General features: G+C 44.2%; 1 protein-coding gene across 3 annotated transcripts in view; it reads left to right on the forward strand.

The window, feature by feature from the left end:
- Nucleotides 1-16,540, forward strand: part of LOC129706185 (ankyrin repeat and SOCS box protein 15-like) — a 26,325-nt gene extending 9,785 nt beyond the window's left edge. For all 3 annotated transcript variants that reach the window (XM_055650243.1, XM_055650244.1, XM_055650245.1), the window contains exons 6-10: nucleotides 1,210-1,455; nucleotides 2,255-2,426; nucleotides 5,481-6,024; nucleotides 8,133-8,286; nucleotides 11,978-16,540. In XM_055650243.1, coding sequence (XP_055506218.1) covers nucleotides 1,210-1,455; nucleotides 2,255-2,426; nucleotides 5,481-6,024; nucleotides 8,133-8,286; nucleotides 11,978-12,153 — 1,292 coding nt within the window. In that variant the 3' untranslated portion in view covers nucleotides 12,154-16,540. The remainder of the gene's footprint in view (nucleotides 1-1,209; nucleotides 1,456-2,254; nucleotides 2,427-5,480; nucleotides 6,025-8,132; nucleotides 8,287-11,977) is intronic.
- Nucleotides 16,541-16,846: the final 306 nt, after the last annotated feature.

A 16,846-nucleotide genomic window follows, 5' to 3' on the forward strand; every position in this document is an offset into this window, starting at 1 on the left:
GAAATGCCGGAGTAACTCAACGGATCAGGCAGCATCTCTGGAGAAAAAGATTCTAGAGACTGTAACAAGCTTTGCATACTGAGGATATGAGATACCAAAACATGTCACATGCCAGCTGGAATTTGAGGGGCTGTATTCAAACTTAACCTCAGGGAGCATTTAAGATAATATAATTTCACATTTTAAACTCCTTGTTAAAGGTGAACGAGGCACAGTTAAATAAATACTTATTTAACAAAGGCACCCAACGAGAGCTATCCTGATGGTCATTGACAGGCCCCTTTAAAATGAGTAAGCTCATGACTCATGTGCTTAGCAAGCATATATGTAGATTTATTTGAGAGATTGCACAAAATAGCAACCTGAGCTTGTTTGAGCACCACACATTCTTGAGCATCAGATCATTGTCATTATCATTCAGGTGTGATGCTGCTGTCTCTGATATCATCACTCCCCTTGACGTGGCGGCACAGTGCCGCAGCGAGTAGACCTGCTGCCTCACAGCGCCAGAGACCCAGGCACGATACTGACCTCGAATGCTGTCTGTGTGGAGTTTGCATGTTCTTCCTGTAACCACCTTGGTTCCCTCCTGGTACCTCGGTTTCCTCCTCCGTCCCAAAGAGGTTAATTGGCCTCTGTAAATAATTGCCCCTAGCATGTAGGGAATGGGTGAGAAAGTGGGATAATTACTGTTATAACACGAAGAACACTCTAAAACACCAGGATAAGCGCTCAACCAAGAAAACCAAGCCCAATGCCAAAGTAGCATCTAAACTACCTACACACACTTAGACAAAAATACTGGAGAAACTCAGCCGGTGAGGCAGCATCTATGGAGCGAAGGAATGGGTGACGTTTCGGGTTGAGACACTTCTTCATTTTTCCAGCATCTGCAGTTCTTACTTACACACACTTAGAAATAGGAATAGAAATAGGAATACTTTATTGTCACATGTGACTGGGCACAGTGAGATTCTTTGCTTGCATACACAATGTATATAAATAGCAGCCACTTATAGCACTGACAAAGTTACAAAGCTCGCCGGCTCCCCTTTTGTCCCCTCCTCCCCCCCCCCTTCCCAATGGTTATCTCATGCCGGGTCCCCATTGTCCTTTGTTGAGCCGAAGGGCCTGTTTCCATGCTTTATGACTATATGACTCTAAAAAGGTGCCTTTCTATGTCATGTTCTCGTGCCCCTTTCCTACAAGCTGTGAGGAAGAATGCCTACGAGATGGTATCGGTGTTGCTCCAACATGGAGCACTTATTAACCGGCCCTGTGTGCGGCGATGGACAGCAATGCACGAAGCTGCTAAGCAAGGACGTGACGATATGGTGGCATTACTGCTGAGGAACAATGGGGACATCAATCAGAAGGATGGGTATGGAGTAACGCCTGTGGCCACGGCAGCCGCGTTTGGTCACTGCAGTGTGCTGGAGTATCTCATTCACAAAGGTACCGTCAAAACGCATCTTTCCCAGTCACGGGACAAAACATGAGCATGGGAAATGGGAAAAGAGTTGTCTCCTTAAAATATGTTCCGCCATTTAAAATCAGGGCAGATCTCCCAGCTCAATCTTTCTTTCCAGTCTGAAGAAGGGTCCCAACCCAAAATGTTACCTATCCAAGTTCACTAGGTTAGACACAAAATGCTGGAGCAACTGAGCAGGGCAGGCAGCATCTCTGGAAATCGGTAATGTTTCGGGTCGAGATCCTTCTTCAGTCTGAAGTCCTGCTGAGTTGCTCCAGCATTTTGTGTCAACCCTCGATTTAAACCAGCATCTGCAGTTCTTTCCTACACATGTTCACTCGGGATGTTACCTGACCTGTTAAGTTACTCCAGCATTTTGTGCCTTCCCATCTCAACTTTGCTTTCTAGTTTGATATCTGTTTCCCTTAATTAACACCCTCCCTCTTTTCTGAATGTCTTTAGTCAGAGGGTGGTGAATCTGTGGAATTCATTGTCACAAGGCTGTGGAGGCCAAGTCAATCGTTATTTTTAAGGTGGAAATTGATAGGTTTTTGATTAGTACGGGGTGTCGGGCGTTATGGGGAGAAGGCAGGAGAATGGGATTGAGAGATAGAGATAGATCACACATGATTTGAATGGCGGAGTCAACTAGATGGGCCGAATGGCCTAGTTCTACTCCTGCAACTCATGAGCGTGTGAATCTCTCAGCAAGGACATGCGGAGGAAGTGTGCCGTTTATCTGGCCCATCTTATCCCAGCATGCGATCAATGCCTTTCCCACAGGCGGCGACATTCACGCACAAGCAGACGATGGTGCCTCGGTGCTCCTTGAAGCTGCCGAAGGTGGGAATCCGGATTGTATAACGGTGCTGCTGGAATATGGAGCCAAACCCAATGAACCGGACAATGCAGGTCACCTTCCCATTCACCGAGCAGCGCAAGAGGGACATTACCTGTGAGTAATATCACAATGCATTTATCCGGGCCAGTTTATCTTGTTTTCGCTCTTGCATGCAAGGATGCAAGCTGATGGGGATCATTAGGTGAGCCGCTAACCAGTTTGTCCGTTCACCCACCTTTGCTGTGTACCTTTAAAAATACCTGGAGCTGGAGCCGTCCCAGATCTAACTTGCTTGTATTTGTGAGCGTGAATCATCCAGCAGAAGGCGGCTCTGCTGGTTATAATCCTATGACAGTGGGTGCTGTCAACTGACGTCAACCAAAGAACCCAGAGAGTAGGGCATGCACAGAATAACATCTCTAATCCTGGATTAATCATTGGCATCAATAACATACACCCAGCTATATCTATATCTGCATCGCATGTTGTGTGTTAAAGATCGTGGCCTACCTACAGTGGAAAACTGTCAACTCTCTTTCCAGAAAATCCTTCAAAATCACTGGAAGGACAAGTAAACAAACGTCACATCATCCACCAGGCCAACATGGCCAGGATTGAGGTCCCAGTTGTGCACAGTCAGCTGGAACTGTGAGCTGCAGAACAATGTAGTTGCCAGAAATCCAAATTTAAATTCCAGAATGCTGGGAGGACGTAGCAGGTCAGGCAGCATATGTGCGGAGAGAAAACCTGAGTTCATGTGGACACGGAGAATTGGGATGATCCCAGGGATGATTGGGTTAACATATGATGAGCATTTGACAGCACTGGGCCTGTACTCACTGGAGTTTAGAAGGATGAGGGGGAACTTCATTGAAACTTACCAAATAGTGCAAGGCCTGGGTAGAGTTGATGCGGAGAGGATGTTTCCACTAATGGAGAGTCCAGGACTAGGGGCCATAACCTCAGAATAAAAGGATGTTCCTTTAGAAAGGAGATGACGAGGAATTTATTTCATCAGAGGATGGTGAATCTCTAGATTCTTGACTAGTATGGGTGTCAGGGGGTTATGTGGAGAAGGGGGTTGAGAGACAAGCATAGATCAGCCATGATTGAATGGCAGAGTAGACTTGATGGGCCGAATGTCCTCATTCTGCTCCTATACCATGAACTACAGATGCTTGATTTCCAAAAAAGTCACAAAATGCGGAATAACTCAGCAGGTCTGGCAGCACCTTTGGAGGACATGGATAGCTGACATTTTGGGTCAGGGCCCTTCTTCAGATTAATTGCAGTGGGTGGGGGGGGAGAAAGCTGGAAGAGAAGGGGATGTGGTGGGGGGTAAGACAAAGCTTGGCAAGTGACAGGTGGATACAGGTGAGGAGAGGGGGTGGGGTTGGATGGCAGATGGATGGATAAAGGCCAAAGAAGAAAAGCCCCAAAAATGAGAGATAAAGATCGAAAAGGCAGGAAATGTGAAGCCAGAGGAGGGAATATCGGTGGTATGGAACATGGGGAATGGGAGAAAAGGGTGCTCATCCAAGTGGGTCATGGGGGTGAGATGGGGGGAAAGGGGGAGGTGGTGAAAAGGGAAGGGCGTTTGTAGGTTCATTCACTAAAATTGGAGAATTCAATGTTCATATTGTTTGGTTGTAAGCTACCCAAGTAGAATATGTTAAAGTTACAGACTGATGACCCTTCATCAGAACTGACCCGTTCTAACACGAACAGGAGAGGGCGGTTATCTGAATTCTGTGTCTAACCCCGAGGGTGGTGAGAACAGAGCAGAAGCTGTTCCTACACGATTTTGTTTGAGCAGCAGTTGGGACATGTTGGCCGGTGTGGGCAAGATGGGCCGAAGGGCCTGTTTCCACGCTGTATGACTCTATGACTCAGTGTAAACGCTCAAAGACTGAGGTTATAGTGGGAGTGGAATAGAGAATGAAAGTGACAACCAACAATGACTCAAGATCAACACAAACTGCTGGAGTAACTCAGCGGGTCAGGCTGCATCTCTGGAGAATAAGGGTGGGTGACGTTTCGAGTCGGGACCCTTCTTCCCGACTGACATTCTGGAGACAGTCAGCCCGACAGTCAGTCCCCACCCAAAACACCATCTATTCCTATTCTTCCAGAGATGCTGCCTGACCTGCTGAGTTATTCCAGCACTTTGTGTCCATCTTTGGTATAAACCAGCATCTGCAGTTCCTTGGAAAACTTTTGGAAAACTCAAAATCATCTTTGACTACCAAATGGAAGTGCTCGCAAAGTGTTTATGCAATCTGCTATTGAGTTTTTTCAATACTGGTGATCATTGTAACACTCGGAATGAATCCTTTTTTTTAATCTCCCATCTGCATATTGCAATGAGAAGAAAATAAGGTTAAAAAACTCAACCCTTTCATCTCAATTAGGCAGAATTAGAAGTTAATAAGGACTTCAAGAGGATTCAGATGCTCCAATTTGAATATATGCGCTCCTCCCCTCTCTGTTTTTTTTTCATAAACTTCATATTAAAGCATGCTATTCGTGGATTTTGTACCTCTTGAAAGAGGTTTTATTTATTTATTTGTAGACTACCACCTTCACTAACAGTGGCATTGGAATAGCATGGACTGTTTGTGAAATGCATGTTACTGGTGAATAACATGTTTGTGCTCAAAGATTGATAATCCCACCATGTAGATGGATCTTGGCAACATGTTCAGCACTAACATTGTGGGCCGAAGGGCCCCTTCCTGTGCTGCACTGTTCTATGTTCTGTAGCTACCACAGTGATCAAGAAATTCTATTGCTTAAGGAACAGATAATTTAGTTTAGTTTAGAGATACAGCATTGAATCAGGCCCTTCGGCACACCAAGTCCACACCCATACAAGATACACTAGTTCCATCCTACACTTTAGGGACAATTTTACAGAAGGCAATTAACCTACAAAACTGCATGTAGAGCATTTGGAATCTAGTAGGAAACCAGAGCATCCAGAGAAAACCCACACAGGGAGAACGTACAAACTCCGTACAGACAGCACCCACAGCCAGAATAGAACCTTGGTCTCTGGCGCTGTAAGGCAGCAACTCTGCGCCACTGTGCCATCTTACTTTATAAATCTTTTTTACTCTATCTCTGTTACATCTATAACCATGTTTGATGCTATATTATTATTTGCAGGGCCTTGAAGCATCTTATTCCAGTCACTCGTAAGTGTGCAATTAAGAAAAGTGGGATAAATCCAATCCATTTGGCTGCTGATAATGGCAGTACGCAGTGCCTGGAATTGCTGATAGAAAGTGGATTTGATGTCAACGCAGTCATGAACGAAGAGATAGCTGCCACCTACGACGACAAGCGCAGAACCGCCCTGTATATTGCCGTGTCCAATAACGATGTTGCCTGCACTGAGCTCCTGCTGAGAGGAAACGCACGGCAGAACCAAGATCCACTGTCCTGCCTCCTCGTAGCGGTGAGGGCAGGGAATCATGAACTTGTGCGCTTGCTTCTACGCTATGGTGCCAACGTTAACAGCTACTTCACGCTAATCAATGACACCCAGTTTCCCACTGCCATCCAGTACGCAGTACACGACGAGATGATGCTCAGACTCCTGCTCAACAATGGCTACGACGTACCAATGTGCTTTGACTGCATCCACACCGACAGCCTTAGAGGGTTTCATCTCCATCCTGTTATTGAATCAAAGTCCTACATCACCTCAGTAAGTGACCTACTTCTACCCACAGTCACTTCTACCCACAATCTGCTTTTGCAGTGAATCGAGTGTGCAGTGAAATGATCATTGGATTTCATAGTAGTTGTTTTTCAATTTATATATTTATTCACTCATGTTATGTGGGTTCTAAAGGTAAAGCCAACAATTTTTACCCACCCCTGAAAACTAACTCAAAACTATCTGAGGCCAACACAAAATCAAAGTCAAACGGTGTAGGAAGGAACTGCAGATGCTGGTTTACACCAGATAGCCACAAAAAGCAAAGCAATAGGTGACGTTTTGGATCGGGACCCTTCTTCAGACCCAAACATTACCCTTTCCATTTCTCCAGAGATGCTGCCTGACCCACTGAATGACTCCAGCTTTTTGTGTCTTTCTTCAAAGTCAATCATATTGTCTTGAGTCATGTATTGGGCAAACATGGTGATGTTAGGAATGCTCCATCCCAAAAGGACATTAGTGACCAGGGTGGGATTTTGTTATGCCAATCTGGTAATTTTGTGGTCACTTCTTCCAATACTGATTGGTACTACAGCTGAGCTGAGAAGCTGACAACTGTATTCTGGGCATTGTATCCTTCTCTCCAATCTTGAACTTGAGTTTGGCTTGATTGTATTTGTGTATATATTTTCTGCTTGGATCGGACAGCACACAAAACAAAGTTTTCCAACGTAACACCGATACTCATGACAATAATAAACCAAATGCAAAAGTATGTGTAAGAAGGAACTGCAGATGCTGGTTTAAACTGAAGATGGACACAAAGAAGCTGGAGTAACTCAGCTGGTCAGGCAGCATCTCTGGAGAAAAGGAATGGGTGACATTTCGGGTCAAGATCCTTCTTCAGATTCCAGATTTAGATACAAAGTGCTGGAGTAACTCAGCGGGTCAGGCAGCATCTCTGGAGTAAAACGTTTTGGGTCGAGTCTTCTTCAGAGTGCTGTAGCCTGGACACACTTGCGATCCTGGGGCTTTATGCAAGTTTGAGTGGGGCAGCTTTAACTGGTATCAGACGATTTTTGTCATGATCAAGGTGATGAGATGATGTGTGGTTTATGCTGGCTCCAGCAGCTATCTCACAAATGGGCTGGAAGCAATAAGTTGGAATGTACTACCTCCACTGTAAGCAGTAGCTTAGGTTAACTGTAGGTACACAAAATGCTGGAGAAACTCAGCGGGTGCAGCAGCATCTATGGAGCGAAGGAAAAACATCCCCTCAACTATTTCCAGTGGCTCTTTGATTTAACCCTCTTATCATTGTCCTCGCCATATTTTGGCCTCTCTCTGTCAATTCCGTCCCATATCCACTTTCTCAGATTATACAGCATTAGTTTAGTTTAATTTAGTTTCAGTTTAGTTTAGTTTATTGTCCCGTGCACCGAGGTGCGATGAAAAGGGTTATTGTTGCGTGCTGTTCAGTCAGTGGAAAGATTATACACGATATATACAGGGAAGTCCGGAACCAGGGGTCACAGTTTAAGAATAAGGGGGTTGACCATTTAGGAGTGAGATGAGGAAAACTTTTTCACACAGAATTGTGAATCTGTGGAATTCTCTGCCACAGAAGGCAGTGGAAGCCAATTCACTGGATGTTTTCAAGAGAAAGCTCTTAGGGCTAAAAGAATCATGGGATATGGGGAAAAAGCAGGAACGGGGTACTGATTTTAGATGATTAGCCATGATCATATTGAATGGTGGTGCTGGCTCGAAGGGTTGAATGGCCTACTCCTGCATCTATTTCCTATGTTTCTATTCAAGCCATTCACAGTGTACAGATACAGGATAAAGGTAATCACATTTAGCCCAAGGTAAAGTCCATCTTTGGATTTGATGAGCCAATTTGCCTAATTCTGCCACAATGTCTAATGGATTAAAATCTGACTGGGCCCAATCCCATTGCTTGCCATCGACTGAAATTTAATCTCAGAATCATGCCATCTCTTCCTCTCCAATTCTTCATCTTTAAAACTTCTCTTAAACCAAGAGAGAAAACTTATCTTTACACCCATCCTTACGCCTCAGCCTCTGGGATAAGGGATGACGAACTCAGAGAGGCGCTCTTGAAGTTGATTAATCTTTGATATTATTTGCAGTTCTGCGAGTTCATCACCGTGCAGTGGATGAGTCACTTGGTCGGAAGGGTTGTGCGAGTGCTGATAGACTACGTGGATTACGTTTCCTTCTGCGTGACATTAAAACCCGTGTTGGAGAAGCAAAGGGAATGGCCTGAGATCTGCCACATCATGGGTAAACCACCTTTCATTACCATCCCTTACTCAGTAACTGAAGCACAACGATTAAGTAAAATCAGACTGACAAGGGTATAGATAGGACTAGAATATAACTCTGGTCCAGCATGGTGGTGCAGCGGTAGAGTTGTTGCCTTACAGCGCTTACAGCGCCTGAGACCCAAGTTCGATCCTGGCTACGGGTGCTGTCTATACGGAGTTTGTACGTTCTCTCCGTGACCTCGTGGGTTTTGAGAATTTCGATTTCCTCCCACACTCCAAAGAAGTACAGGTTTGTAGGTTAATTGGCTTGGTGTAATTGAAAATTGTTCCTAGTGTGTTTAGGAGGATGTTAGTGGACGGGGATCGCTGGTCGATGTGGACTCGGTGGGCCGAAGGGCCCGTTTCTGTGCTGGATCTCTAAACTAAATTAAATAAAAGCAGGAGGTACACAAAAATGCTGGAGAAACTCAGCGGGTTTGCTGGAGAAACTCAGCAAATAAAAACAGGGATGTAATGCTGAGGCTTTATAAGACACTGGTCAGACCACATTTGTAGTTGTTTTAGGCCCCATATCTGAGAATGGAGGTGCTGGCATTGGAGAGGGTTCAGAGGAAGTTTATGAGAATGATCCCAGGAATGATTGGGCGTTTATGATGAGCGTTTGACAGCGCTGGAGTTTCGAAAGATGAGGGGGTCCTCATTGATGAAATTTAATGAAAGCACCGTTTTGTAAGATTCACTGAGGAACAATGGCACAACTGGTAGAGCTGCTGCCTCACAACGCCAGACACCCGGGTTCAACTCCAACCTCGGGAGCTGTCTATGTGGAGTTTGCACATTCTCTCTATGACTGTGGGCTTCCGACAGATACTCCTGTTTCCTCCCACACCCTAAAGATGTGTGGGTTTGTAGGTTAATTTGCCTCAGCAACATTGCCCCTAGGCAGGTGGGAATGGATGCGAAAGTGGGTAACATGGAACTAGTGTGTCTGGGTGATCGATGGTCAGCGTGGACTCGGTGGGCGAAAAGGTCTGTTCACATGCTGTATCGGTCAATCAATCAATCAATCAATCAATCAATCAATCAATTCTGGCAATTTTGATCCACCCCATTCATGTCTATGAATTTTAAAATAGAACATTTTTCTCCCCCGCTCCCAAATACAATATCTCCAAAATCCACACCATCATTATGATGTACATATATTTCTTCTCTTATTTCCGATTTCAACAAGACTGTTTAACGCAGAAATAAACGGGCAAATTTCCATTCCAGTGCACAAGAATGAATAGAATAGTTTCTTTATTGTCATTGTAACATGAACCATGTACAACAAAATTTAAAAATGTCAGCCAGTCAGTGCACCATTCAAACATTTCTAAAAGCTAACGATACATACAAGATAAAATATTAAAAGATAAACAACTAAAATAAATATCACGAAAATAGCACGCATAAACACCCAACCCTCCATCCTTCTGTCGATTTCACAGTGTACCACAGTCCCTTAGTATGTCTGGCCCCTCTTTTACTTGGCGGCTACATTTAGTGCTTTTATAGCAGTGGGGTAAAAACTGTTTTTTAGTCAGAATGTTTCAGCAGATGGAGAAAGGGTGACCTGTCTGTAAAACTAGGACTCGTTGAAAGATTGGAGTTACTACCCATCGCGCTGTTTGCTGACAGTATGTTTATTAAACGGCAGAATTCCAGATCAAAGCTGCTTTACGAATCACCATTATCATTGACATTGTTTTTGTAGTTCATTCTGAATATTTATTTTTAAATAGTAAGTCCCTCATAATGTCATTTGAGAATTGAGCTCAGCTAATCGCTGTGACGGTGCTGTGAATGTACACAGGCAACTGGAACAAAGCTCAGGCTTATAACCGTTTGGTCTGCTGTTATTTCAGGTTGCTCCCACATTATTGGGATTATTAACTCTTCTGCAGCACATTTGCAGTAAAGGGTCCAGAACTAGGAGACAAATTCAAACTGGAGTTGTAAAATTTAGTTTAGTTCAGACTGAAGTTGTAAAAATTAAATGCAAGAGATTAGGGCAGAGAGTGAGAGAAGCAACCCAAGTCAAGTCAAGTTTATTCGTCACATACACATACGAGATGTGCAGTGGAATGAAAAGTGGCAATGCTCGCGGATTTTGTGCAAAAAGACAAACAAACAAACAACCAAACAAACTACAAACAGAATGGAACAGAATCACATATTCACGTTCAAGTTCAAGTTCAAGTGAGTTTATTGTCATGTGTCCCTGGATAGGACAATGACATTTTTGCTTTGCTTAAGCACACAGAAAATAGTAGGCATTTACTACAAAACAGATAAATGTGTCCATATACCATGATATAAATATGTACACACACATGAATAAATAAACTGGTAAAGTGCAAATAACAGAAAGTGGTTATTAATAATCAGAGTTTTGTCTGAGCCAGGTTTAATAGCCTGATGGCTGTGGGGAAGTAGCTATTCCTGAACCTGGTTGGTGCAGTCTTCAGGCTCCTGTAGCTTCTACCTGAAGGTAGCAGGGAGATGAGTGTGTGGCCAGGATGGTGTGGGTCTTTGATGATACTGCCAGCCTTTATGAGGCAGCGACTGCGATAAATCCCCTCGATGGAAGGAAGGTCAGAGCCGATGATGGACTGGGCAGTGTTTACTACTTTTTGTAGTCTTTTCCTCTCCAGGGCGCTCAAATTGCCGAACCAAGCCACGATGCAACCGGTCAGTATGCTCTCGACTGTGCACCTGTAGAAGTTAGAGAGAGTCTTCCTTGACAATCCGACTCTCCGGCATCTTCTCAGGAAGTAGAGGCGCTGATGAGCTTTTTTGATAATTGCGTTAGTGTTCTCGGACCAGGAAAGATCTTCAGAGATGTGCACACCCAGGAATTTGAAGTTCTGGTTCAGATTCAGATTCAGATTCAGATTCAATTTTAATTGTCATTGTCAGTGTACAGTACAGAGACAACGAAATGCATTTGGTTCTTGGCTGTTCCACTTGTACATCCACTCGGAACACACTAGGGGCAATTTACAGAGGGCCAATTAATCTATCGCTCAGCGGTAGAACTGCTGCCTTACAGCGCCAGAGACCCGTTGATCCTGACTACCGGTGCTGTCTGTATGGAGTTTGCATGTTCTCCCTGCAACTTCGTGAGTTTTCTCCAGGTGCTCCAGTTTCCTCCCACACTCCAAAGACATGCAAGTTTGTAGGTTAATTGGCTTCTGTTAATTGTAAATTGTCTCTAGTGCATAGGATAGTACTAGTGTACGGGGTGATCGCTGGTTGGTGCGGACTCAGTGGGCCGAAGGGTCTGTTGCAATGCTATATCTCTAAAGTCTAAAGGGTTTAATTAACAGCCTAAGCTTTGACTAACAAGTTCAACATATTGCTGGAACTGATCGCAAAGCCAAAGCTGTAACCATTGCTCAGAGTTTAAAGGATTTCTAAATTATGTTTGTGTCATTTGGTGCCTTTTTGTCTGCTCCAAGAGACAAGAACCGCATACCTGTTCATCGATTTGCATTCAGAAATATGTAAAGAACAATATGCTAATGTGATGCTGCACTAATGCAAACCCGCCCTGTCAGATTCTGGTCTGCGGTATCGGTATGTCAGTGGTATATTTTTCCAGCATTTAAAAGTCGCACCGTAGCAAAACAACACTAAAGCCACCTTTCCTATCATTGCAGAAAACCCTCGACTTTTGAAGCATTTGTGCCGACTGAAAATACGGAAAAGTATGGGACAAAGACAGCTGCAGGACCCAACGTGTTTGGCATTGCTTCCGCTCCCTCCAGCGCTTGTGGATTATCTCTTGTATAAGGAATATGACTTATATGGACGAGGTCTTGATCCACTGTGTTAGGAATGTGAACTATAATCATCACGTGCCATAGTTGTAGTTGTGGCTCGGGTCAGGACTCATCTTCAGACTGAAATGTTGCCTGCCCAATCCCTCCATAGATGTTGCCTGACTCGCTGAGTTCCTCCAGCATTTCATTTTTAGTTTAGTGATACAGCATGGAAACAAGCCCTTCAGCCCACCGAGACTATCAATCACCCATTCACGCTGCTTCCATCTAATTCTACTTTCTTATCCACTCCCTGCACTCTAGGGGCAATTACCCAGGGGCATATTAATGTACAACCCGCACGTGTTAGGGATGTGGGAGGAAACCAGAGCACCCGGAGGAAACCCATGTGGTCACAGGGAGAATGTAGGCAAACTCCGTACAGACTGTGCCCAAGGTCAGGATCGGGTGCGGGTCTCTGGCACTGTGAGGCAGTAACTACCAGTTGTGCCGCTGCACCGCCAACTGTGGTGTTTCATGTAAATGTTAAAACTTCCCTGACAGCTGTAACTGAATCTGGGTGGACAATTTTAAGCATGCAAGCAAGGGAGCCAGATACTCAACCAGTGCATGCATTTGGAGTGCCAGACTGAAAGGATATCTTTTGGTGTAATTAATGTCTTAATGCCACTGGTCCTGTAATAGCAAGTCAGTCATAGTCCACAGCAAATTAATCTTCACTTTGCTATTGCAACGGAGTGCGAGACTAATGGTTTCAGGGCTTGTTGGACACTTCTATATTCCAGACCTCCATGTTGATTTAGTTTAGTTTAGAGATACAGCGTGGAAACATGCCCTCTGGCCCAACGAGTCTGCACCGACCAGCAATCCCCGCACACTAACACTAGCCTACATACACACCAGATACACGTTTACCAGCCAATTAACCTACAAACCTGTACGTCTTTGGAGTGTGGGAGGTAACCGAAGATCTCGGAGTAAACCCAACCGGTCACGGGGCAGAACGTGCAAACTCCGTATAGACAGCACGGGTAGTCGGGATTGAACCCGGGTCTCGGGTGCTGCAAGCATTTTAAGGCAGCAACGTTACTGCTGCACCACCTGATGAAATACTTAGTTGGAACCTATTCATTAAACCGGCGTGCATGCTTCTAGAATTGAGTATTATTTCTTTAAAAACACAACTTAATTTTATTCATAGAACTAGCATTTAATAAATTGGAAGCTTACTCTGAATTTTATGGTGTTTTGCATTGTTCTTCATTCTGCATTCACGAAGACTTAAATAGAAAATATGATGGATGGATAGAAAATTTGAGATACATAGATAGGATAGGCTTTAGTGTGAAGATAAACATTAAATGCTGGAGTAACTCAGCGGGACAGACAGCATCTCTGGAGAGAAGGAATGGGTGACGTTTCGGGTCGAGACCCTTCTGCAGCAGAGATGCTGCCTGTCCCGCTGAGTCGCTCCAGCGTTTTGTGTCTTCGGTTTAAATCAGCACCTGCAGATCCTTCCAACACAAAGGTTTTAGTATGTTATGTTATGTTTCAGATGTACAAGACGTTGGAGAGTCCGTACTTGGAGAATTGTGTTCATTTATGGTCACCCTGCTCTGAGAAAGATGCTATTAAGCTGGGGAGAGTCCAGAGGAGATTTACAACGATGTTGCCAGGACTCGTGGGCCTGTGGTACAGGGAGAGTTTGGGCAGGATAGGACTATATTCCTTGTAGTGCAGAAAGCTGATGGGTGATCTTATAGGGTGTAAAGGATCAGGAGAGGAATAGATAAATATTACAGTCTTTTCCCTGGACTTGGAGAATCAAGATTATATAACATAGGTTTATGATGAGAGAGGAAAAGGTTTACTAGGAACCAGAGGGACAACTTTTTCACGTAGAGAGGGATGGGAACATGGAATAAGATGCCAGAGGCAGTAGTTGAGGCAGGTACAATAACATCATTTAAAATTTTGTTAGCCCTTGCTGTCTCCTCCCCTTCCTCAGCCCTCGGGCTCCTCCTCCCTTTTTTTTTCTTCTCCCCGCCGCCCCCCATCAGTCTGAAGAAGGGTTTCGGCCCGAAACGTTGCCTATTTCCTTCGCTCCGTAGATGCTGCTGCACCCGCTGAGTTACTCCAGCATTTTTGTGTACCATCATTTAAAATACATTTGGACGTACATAGATAGTGAACATTTGGAAGCCATGGGCCCAACACAGGCAGATGGGACTAACATAGATGGGGCATCCTGTTCACCTAGGGGCAAATTGAGCCGAAGGGCCTGTTTTCGTGCTGTATTACTTTATGACTTTAATTAGGCTCGTTAGTTCATGAGTACACTTTTATATTGATTATACCCTGTCAACTGACATTATCCAACTAATTTCAACTTTGTGGTCAATCCATCCTCTGCAGATCTAGCCATCCACCCCGAATTCTGGTAGTAGAATTTAAGTTTCGGCATCCTTTATTTTGCTGACAAGTTTGAATCCAGTAGCATTGTATGACTGGTATCTAAATGTTACCCTAAATATGAAGTTGGGCACTGCACTGTGTCACCGTGAAAATATGAATGCAGGAACAGATATTTGTTTGTGGTTGCATCACTAAACTACTGGGGAATGTCAGCTATCATTAGTATTGAACTGAACTGAACTGAACTGAATTCAGTCCCAATGTAATGCACACATTTGGTGTTTGCAACTAAAACTCAATCTCCTCTCATTGCTATCCAATTACCTCTTGTTTATTCACGAGCGCACTCTGCTCATTAAATCACCTAGAAATTGGGCTTTATCTATTTTTGATGCATTAAGCCATTGTAATATTGAAGGGGAAAGAAGTTTGAAGCAGCATGATGGTTGCTTACACCCTGAAAGACGTGCCAAATCAGTGCCTTCACATTTCACACTGCACCTCGGCGCAGTGGTAGAACTACTGACTCACGGCACCAGATACCCGGGTTCGATCCTGACCTCGGGTGCTGTCTGTGTGGAGTTAGCACGTTCTCCCTGTGACCTGCTTGGGTTTTCTCCGGGTCCTCCCACACTACAAAGACGTGCAAGTTTGTGGATTAATTGGCTTCTGTAAATTGCCCCTTGTACATAACATAGGGCTAGTGTACAGATGGTCGCTGGGCGGCGCGGACTCGGTGGGCCGAAGGGCCTGTTTCCACTCTGTATCTCTAAGATAAACTAAACTAAACTAAATTCCAGCATCTGCAGTTTCTGGTGTCAACTCTTCCGCTGCACCATCGTGCCGCCCTCAGGAACTGATGACCTCAGTAAGGGTGGAGTCCATAACGGCCCATAGTTGGCTGGGGAAGATGTGCTAATGACAGGGATGCGAACAGTGGAACTAGTAGCATGACTAGGGTGGAGGAGGTGGCTGATGTCATGAGTCCCTCCATCACATTGTGTTTTGCTTCCAATTTTTTTCAATTCCAACATCTGTGATTCCTTTGTGCCGTCTCTAGGTGACACTATGAAATATTAGGCTTGCTCATCTAATTCCCTGTGGAACTTGTTTTAATCTGGAAATGATTTCCTTTACAATCTAATCTGGTTAAATCATGCTTAAGTATGACGTACATAGAATATGGAACTTTGAAGAGTACAGCACAGAAACAGGCCCTTCGGCCCGCATTGTCTCTGCTGGACATGGTGCCTACTAATATGGGGACTAATTGATCCAATCTCTAAGCAAAGCTGTCCCCCAGCTGGTCTCTGTCCTCATAAAACCTCATTATATCTTCAGTGTGTTTCCTAGTTTGGGTGATTTATTTGAAACAGATTTATTCATGACTATGCAAGCAGCTGAGTTGGTCTCAAAGCAGTTTTAATAATTTCCTACCCTCCCAGTGAATTTGTGAAATCGCCAACTGTGATTCAACAGAAAGCATTGAAACTGGTCCTGTCTATTGTACTACAGATTGGCTGTACATATTCCTGCTGCTGAGACATTTCGCTTGAAACGAGTGGTTTTACAAGACCAAGTTCACGCCCAAATTGACAGCACCTGCTTGCTGCGGCTTTATAGCTCTCGTCCCATCAGCAGGTGTAGAACACAAGGGCTCATTGTAACTGACTGCCCAAGGCTCACAAAAAAATATAATGTGCGGTCCCTCTCTGAGTTGCACGTTATTGAAACATAAGGAACTCTAAAGTAGCACTGCTATAAAAGCCCTAAATGTAGCCGCCAAGGAACGCAGGGGCGATACATACTAAGGGACTGTGGTACACTGTGAAATCGACAGAAGGATGGAGGGTTGGGTGTTTATGCGTGCTATTTTCGTGATATTTATTTTAGTTGTTTATCTTTTAATATTTTATCTTGTATGTATCGTTAGCTTTTAGAAATGTTTGAATGGTGCACTGACTGGCTGACATTTTTTAAATTTCGTTGTACATGGTTCATGTTACAATGACAATAAAGAAACTATTCTATTCTATATTCTATTCTATTTCTATTCTATTCTAGATAGATAGATGCAATAGATAGACAGACAGACAGACAGACAGACAGACAGATAGACAGACAGACAGACAGACAGACAGACAGACAGACAGACAGACAGACAGATTACTGTTAAATATACTGTCAGGGTACATGGAAATTGTTTTTTGCGTACACAGATGAGTCGCCATGAGCTGCCGACAAATTTACAAAAGTTCCCTTAAATATTGTTGGTCCCTTCTTCGCCCTCATCATCCCCCTCTTGTTCTCCGCAATGCGGCCCGTCCACCC

The sequence above is a fragment of the Leucoraja erinacea genome, chromosome 19, assembly GCF_028641065.1.
Source record: "Leucoraja erinacea ecotype New England chromosome 19, Leri_hhj_1, whole genome shotgun sequence".
In the NCBI taxonomy this organism is placed as follows: Eukaryota; Metazoa; Chordata; class Chondrichthyes; order Rajiformes; family Rajidae; genus Leucoraja; species Leucoraja erinaceus.